At 51.0% G+C, this 7,268-nt stretch overlaps 1 protein-coding gene across 2 annotated transcripts; it reads left to right on the top strand.

Annotated features, from left to right (window-relative positions):
* Positions 1–1,848: 1,848 nt before the first annotated feature.
* Positions 1,849–6,198, top strand: LOC123947922 (serum amyloid A-2 protein-like). 2 transcript variants are annotated; one of them, XM_046014240.1, is made up of 4 exons: positions 1,849–1,898; positions 3,215–3,309; positions 5,371–5,509; positions 5,900–6,198. In XM_046014240.1, exons 2-4 carry the CDS (start codon positions 3,219–3,221, stop codon positions 6,060–6,062), a joined length of 393 nt encoding a protein of 130 aa, XP_045870196.1. In that variant the 5' UTR covers positions 1,849–1,898; positions 3,215–3,218; the 3' UTR covers positions 6,063–6,198. The 2 variants fall into 2 exon arrangements, with proteins under 2 accessions (XP_045870196.1, XP_045870197.1); XM_046014241.1 differs by having other exon boundaries at positions 1,857–1,898; positions 3,208–3,309.
* The last annotated feature ends 1,070 nt before the right edge of the window (positions 6,199–7,268 follow it).

Here is a 7,268-nt window from a genome sequence, read left to right as displayed (position 1 = left end):
AAAGTGTACTCCCTGTGTCTGTAATGTTTCTGTCAAAGAAGGGAATGGCGTGAATGCTGTCTGAAAGTGGGGAGGGCTTTCCAGCAAGGAGTGACCCCAAGGGAGTAAAAGAATGCCACAGGATGGGATCACTGGCCCCGATTTCTGCCCTGGGGAGCCTGGGAGGAGGGTTGTGGGCACCACACTACCTCCTCTGGGGAGCAGCTCCCAAGCTCCCTGTCACCACTGGCTCTGGAGGGCTGACATCTGCCCCTCTCCCCACATGTCTACTCCTGGGACTAAGGGAGCCAAAGCAGCTCAGGGGCCCAGACCCGGCAGACCTCAGTGACCCCACCTTTCCCAGGGCATGGTTTGGGTGGGGAATATCCAGATTTTGCTTACCATTGCCTTGGATAAGAACCACGGGGACAGAGGGATCCTTTGACAGCTGTCTGCCCTACACCTCTCTTCTTACTGTACCTACAGGAATTCAAATAAGACCCAGACCCAGAAAGAGGCATCACTCCTCATGCTGGCAGGCTCCAACCCAAGACCCTGATTCCCTCCCAGTAGTGGAATCCTTGCCTGATCGGCTTCATCCTGGGTCAGCGTCCCCTTTGCAATGTCCTACCCATAACTCCTCTAGTCCTGTAACAAATCAGAATTCCACCTCCTGCTTCCTCTCTGGGTTCCTGATGGAGCCTGAGGCCCACCTCCTTCCTGTCCAACCTCCAGGCTGTCCAGGCTCCAACATTTGCTTGCATGGGCCCTGGAGGCACTTATGTCGTATCTGCAATGTCTGTTCATATTCCTTGTGTCCCAGACACACCTCAGGCAACACCTCTGAGCCAGCACTCTCTGGGCTGGGCCTCCCTGGCCCTACTGCCTTAGGCTTCCAGCCCCAGGCCCCACTGTGACAAGAACCACGTCTTTCCTCTCCACCCCCCATTGTCACTGTCACATCACACATGCACCATCCTCTCCTCTCCAAGAAAATCCCATGACCTCTAAAACTTCCCTTTCACAAACAGGGGCAGGGAGGGGGTAGGTGAGGGGACCAGGGCCACCATCCTGCTGATACCGCCTGCATGCAATTTCTTCCCACCATCATTTCCCTAAACTCTCACAGGAAAGCCCAATCCTGTTTTTCCAGCTGAAACAGCTGTTCTGCATGTTTGCAACCTCCCAGCTTTCTTGCTCTGCATCCAACTTTCTCTGCATCCTTCCTGAATCTTCTATTCTCATAATTTAGCAGCCAGTAGGCTATTTCCAGATCACTTCTAGGATATGTCATTTCTCCGTGACAAGTTCAATGTTACTGACCCACGGTGTCCCCCCATTAGAGCCTGCCATTAGGAGCTCCCACAGCCACTGGTCATGAACATACTCGAGTCTGAAGGACTCCCTTTTCCAGCGTCCAGGCCACCACGCTGGTGCTGGAAGCTTTATGCTCCCGGTTCTTTCTGTCCTATCCCTGCTCCCTGGGGTCCCAGCTTCATCCTCATCTCTCCCTTCAATGGAGCCTGTTTGCTCTTCATTCGCCTTCTATGCTCATTCTTTAGACAATCAAATCTCTTGTCTAATATTGACTACTCTTCATACCCATTGTCAATACCTCATTGTGTGGGGAAGGAAATCTTTCCTCACCAGGAAGGAGACTGAAAACAGGCAGAAAACCCCAAGTTTGCTGCACTCTGGAAGCTGCCAGGTTGCACAACCTGGGAAATTAGATGGGAACAAAGGAGCCCGATGTCCTGGCTGCTGGGTTCTGGCCAAGGAGAATTTCCCAAATCTCGGGGTTTTCCCTCAAACCTGTCTTCCTCCTTGTTCCCCCAGCACAGCCCCAGCATATAAAGTGCGGGCGTTTCTCACAGGGAGCTCAGCTTCACAGGGAGCTCCGTGGGAAGCAACAGCCCAAGGTGAGATGCTAGAATTCTCCAACACTTGTTCTCTCGGCAGATTCCCTTTCCCCACAGCATTCCTGGGCTGTGTCCCAGCTCTCTGCTTCCTCCCTGCATCTCGTAGCCTGACAATTAGGAGTCAGCAGATGTGAATGCTTTCTGGGACTGGGATTTAGTCGTGTACTTCCTCTGTGGGAGCTCTGGGATGGGTAGAGCAGGAGTTCCACCAATATTTGTGCATTGTTTCACTCATCTCGTTCGACAGACTGGTATATGGTCACTCAATGCCCAGATACCTCTTTGGAAGCTTTTTATACATTGCATGTCAGGGCTCATAAGTGAGGAGTGAGGATTGAAATGCAAAGTGGGGGGCGCCTGGGTGGCTCAGTGGTTTAAGCCTCTGCCTTCGGCTCAGGTCATGATCTCAGGGTCCTGGGATCGAGCCCTGCGTCGGGCTCTCTGCTCAGTGGGGAGCCTGTTTCTCCCTCTCTCTCTGCCTGCCTCTCTGCCTACTTGTGACCTCTCTCTGTCAAATAAATAAATAAAATATTTTTAAAAAATGCAAAGTGGTTTCTTTTTTTCTTTTTTCTTTAAGATTTTGTGTTTTTTTTTAAATTATTATTTATTTGACAGACAGAGATCACAGGTAGGCAGAGATGCAGGCAGAGAGGCAGGCGGAGAGAGACGGAAGCAGGCTCCCTGCTGAGCAGAGAGCACCATACGGGACTCCATCCCAGGACCCTGAGATCATGACCTGAGCCAAAGGCAGAGGCTTTAACCCACTGAGCCATCCAGGCACCCCGCAAAGTGGTTTCTATCAGAAGTGGTTAAGCCTCTGCCTTCGGCTCAGGTCATGATCCCAGGGTCCTGGGATGGAGTCCCGTATGGTGCTCTCTGCTCAGCAGGAAGCCTGCTTCCTCCTCTCTCTCTCTGCCTGCCTCTCTGCCAACTTGTAATCTCTCTGTCAAATAAATAAATAAATTCTTAAAAAAAAAAAAAAGAAGAAGCGCAGTGCAGTCTCTCATGCTGGGATTCCAATGAGGCAAGTGGAAATGTGGACCCTCTGGAATTCTCTATGTATCTATGTATCACCTGCCTAATATATGTATACGTACTGTCTACTTCTTTCTACACATATGTATATACATATATGTATATACACGGATGTATGTGTACACATATGCATGTGTGTCTGTGTGTGTGGATATATAGATAGAGATAATCCTGAGCGTGGCTCAGTTTTGGAATACAATAGGTCAGCATCACCCCTCCCCCCAAATCAGACCAAACAAAAACTAAACACCTGTCATCTTTGTGTGTCTTTGAGTCTGCAGCAGGATGAAGCTTTTCCTGGGCATCTTCTTGTGCTCCCTGGTCCTGGGCGTCAGCAGCCAAAGATGGTTAGACTTCCTCAAGGAAGCTGGTCAAGGTAAGGTCAAAAGCATGGGAGCAGGGGGAGGCTGCCCCTGGATTCCCTCCAGGATTGCCCAGAGCGGAGGCCATGTCTAAACAGATCAAAGGCCACGAGTGGGAAAAGAAGAAGCATGGTTTTCAAGATAGCAGTTTCCCAGGCTTTTTTTTTTTTTTAATTGAACTATATCTGACATATAACATTGTGTGTATTTACAGTGTATGTCATGTTAATATGATGCATTTATATATTCAATCTGATTGCCACTGTAGCTATAATTAACACCTCTATCATGTTACATAATTATCCTTTCCTTTTAGGAGTTGAAGTAATTAACTAGACTATAGCATATTTCATAATTATAATACAATATTGTTTGGTGTTCATTATACTGTGCATTGGGCTCTAGGGCTTACTTACTACACATGGCCGTTCCCCTTAAACCACATCTGTCCTATCCCTCCACCCCTGGCTTTTCTACGCAGCATTGCACTCTTCCAGGGGATCCCCAGGCTGGGGGCCACTAAGTTTAGGGCTTCAACTTGGAGCAGGAGCAGGAGCAGGAAGAGAGCTGGGGTCCAGGGTGCCCTCTCCCTCCTTACAATTGGGACGCGAGCGCCACCTAGCGGGAAGTCAGGGACCGCTTGTGCCTGGGTCTCAGGCAGCCAGGAAAGGGGGGCCTCATTCCATCCAGGAGTCACTGAGCTGGGCCTGTGCTAGGCACTCTTCTAAGAGCTTTGCGTGGATGAATGAATTTGTTCTCATCCTCAGGTTTTAATCTGTAGCCCTGCGATGTAGGGACCATCATCCCTTGACAGAGGACCTGAGGCACAAAATGATGAAGAGTCTGACAAAGTTCTCAAGCAGAACCAGATGTCCCCTGTGGTAGAGCTCCCCAGACCTTGCTAGAACAGCGCTGTCCTGCCTCCCAGACCTGAGAGTGCATGGCCCACGGAGGGGTTGGGGATCACCCAGCCTCCTGTGTATCTGAGCAAATGGCAGACAGGCCCTGGGAGAGGCAGAGGGCCACGCTGCAGAGCTCCGCTCCCCACAATAACAGGCACAAGGAATTAGGTGATGGTAGTTCTGCGGGCCTGGGGCCTGGCTGGGCAGGGGAGCAAGAGGAACTCAACTTAGCAGTCAGACTTGGCGCCACGATTTGTGTATTACACATCATTTATTTTTATTTTTGTTTTTTGGTGAGAGTCACTGATTACTGCTTTGAGGGTTTGCTGTCGATCCTTTTAAATTCTCACAGGCACAGCTGTAGCCTGATCAGATTCCTTCAGTCTGTAACTCTCTGCTCTTCCTCTTCCTTAGTCCCTTTCCTGGGTTTGTCCCAGACTTCCTAAGGCCCAGAGTGGTGATAGCATCCTGGGCAACTACAACCTTCCAGAAGTTCTATGCGTATTTTCTCAGTTTGTCTGCATAAGCACTCTGTGGAAGTCAATACTCTCCCATTTACTGGGGAGAAGACTGGACTTTAGAGCTGGTGGGTCAGTTGCCCTTTTTCTGCTTTGATGATGACCCCATTTCTGTAAAGCTCCCTTGGGGGAACTCTCCTTTATCAATTATATTTATGATTGAGTTTGGTCAGTTTCCTGGTGCCACCTAAGCCCCGGATATTATGAAGTACAGAGGCCTGAGTTGTCTTCACGCTGCCCACAGGGAGGAATTTCTCCCATTGACTAGGTTGGGAGCTGTCTGGGTCAGCAGCCTCCCTCAGACTTGCCTTTGTCCTCATGCCCCAGTCCAAGGGGTCCCTGTGCTTCCCAGGTAGAGAGGTCCTTTGTACAAGAAGCATCCCTTAAAGACCACCCCATCTCCCGTTCACACACATCACACACACCCAAAAACCAAGTAGCAAAGTACTTAAAATGGACTCACAGAGAATAAAACTTGCACCAAGTGTAATTCTCCTAACATTCACCCAGGGGAGTGAAAAGTAAAGGAATATTTATCTCAGCCAATATAATGTCTGAGGATTTTGTCAAAGGCTGAAGTCTTAGAATCACTGGGAGAAAAACTTTTTCTCTATTTTGCCAAGAGATGATCACTTCCATTTTCTTTCCTTTCCAGGGACTAGAGACATGATGAGAGCCTACTCTGACATGAGAGAAGCCAATTACAAAAATTCGGACAAATACTTCCATGCCCGCGGGAACTATGATGCTGCACAAAGGGGCCCTGGGGGCGTCTGGGCTGCTAAAGTCATCAGGTAACAAGGGCCCCGGGGATGCAGGGATGGCCCCACTGAGCATAGCAGCCTTAGAGAGCCAGGAAGGGCCAACACTAGAGAAGATTCCTGTAGAGTCGGCGGCGGCTCCTGGTCCTCTTGCCCACCCTCCCCTCTGTGCCCAGTGTGGGGTCTGCGTGGCTGGCAGAGCCAGAGCAAGACCAGTGGGAATGGGGGACTCCCGCCCTCCTGCTGTGGGCAAGGGGACCAGCCTGGGCTGACCTGGGCTGTGCGTGGAGCAGGGTCCGTGTTTCAGCCCCTCCGGCCTGGGCTCCTCTCAGCCATCCTTCAGAAAGAGAAGGGATTGGTGGGGGCGGGGGCCTGTTGCTCAGCAGCCCCTAATGAATCTCCACCTGCCTTCCTCCATTCCAGTGATGCCAGAGAGCATTCTCAGAGAGTCACAGACCTTTTCAAGTATGGAGACAGTGGCCACGGAGTGGAGGACTCGAAGGCTGACCAGGCTGCCAATGAATGGGGCCGGAGTGGCAAAGACCCCAACCACTTCCGACCCCCTGGCCTGCCTGACAAGTACTGAGTTTCCCCTTGGCTCTGCCCTGGGGAGACAGGCTATGAGGCCCCTGAGGGCAGGACACCCAGTCATTGAGTTCTCTGTCCCCAGAGGCTGGGGGAGGGCACTTAATATGTGTCTAATAAATGCTTAATGAGACTGACTTGAAAAGTGTGTGTTACTCTTGGGTGTAAGGACTGCTTGTTTGCTCCCCAGGAGTGAAGGATGGACACCCCCACCCCGAGCAGGCAGAGCCTGGGTTTGGTGTAGGGGGAACACCTGAGCATGACCCAGGACAGACACCCCACGCCCTTCCTCCCGGATCAGACCCGCTCCCCTGTCCAGGCCCCTCTGGTTGCACTTGTGCTATTTCCAGGTCCTTCCATGTCCAGACCCCTCACTGCTGTCCGTGGTGTCCTGTCACTTTCTCTGTCCTCAGTGTCTAGTTCCTTTTGTCTTGCTCCGTAGTGCTCTCTGTCCCTGGGGCCAGGGGACTCAGCCGTGGGAGGACGGCATCCTGATCTGGCCACTGTCACTTTGTTCCTTTGTTAGTTTCTCAGCTGGGCCTTCAAATCCAGTGAAAACCAGTTTCTGTCCCTGCCTTCTAGGAAACATGTCCAGAGCAGTTTTTCTCCACCTTATTTCACTGCTTTACACAAAAGCTCCCAGGACCAAAACATGTCAGGAAATGGTGGCACAGTGACATCATCAACAACTGGCAAGTTTTGTTGTCATCTCATCTGGGGACTTTCTGGCTCATCAACTTTGACTTGTGGCACCCAGCAAACTTTTGCTGCCAAGCAGAGTACCAAGGCCACACACTTTCTAACAAGACCTTAACGTCAGCCTTGTGAGGAGGGCCTGTCCTGAATTCATCCTTCATTTTTTATCCCCTAATAGCCAATCTTCTGCAACTATATAATACTTCTTTATGTTAAACCCTCCCTCTTCAAATCACTGCCTGGTTTCTGTCTCCTGACTGGCCCGACTGGTAACGGGGTCTCCAATCTGGGGGGTGGGGGGGGGTCTGCATGGGCTCACCCTTTGATACCCACAGCACAGAGGACGAGACTTCTCTCACCTCTCTCCACCTCTTACTCTTACAGAGCTGAGGCCTCTCCAGGTGTTTTGTTGCTATTCCCATCCCATGTCCCCATCTCTTCATTGCCCAGTCACCTGTGTCCTGTCCGTGCTCTGCCTCTGCACCTTGTCCCTCAGCAGCCTCTCTCCATC

The sequence above is a fragment of the Meles meles genome, chromosome 8 (assembly GCF_922984935.1).
Source record: "Meles meles chromosome 8, mMelMel3.1 paternal haplotype, whole genome shotgun sequence".
Classification (NCBI taxonomy): Eukaryota; Metazoa; Chordata; class Mammalia; order Carnivora; family Mustelidae; genus Meles; species Meles meles.
This window is presented reverse-complemented; position numbering and strand designations above follow the sequence as displayed.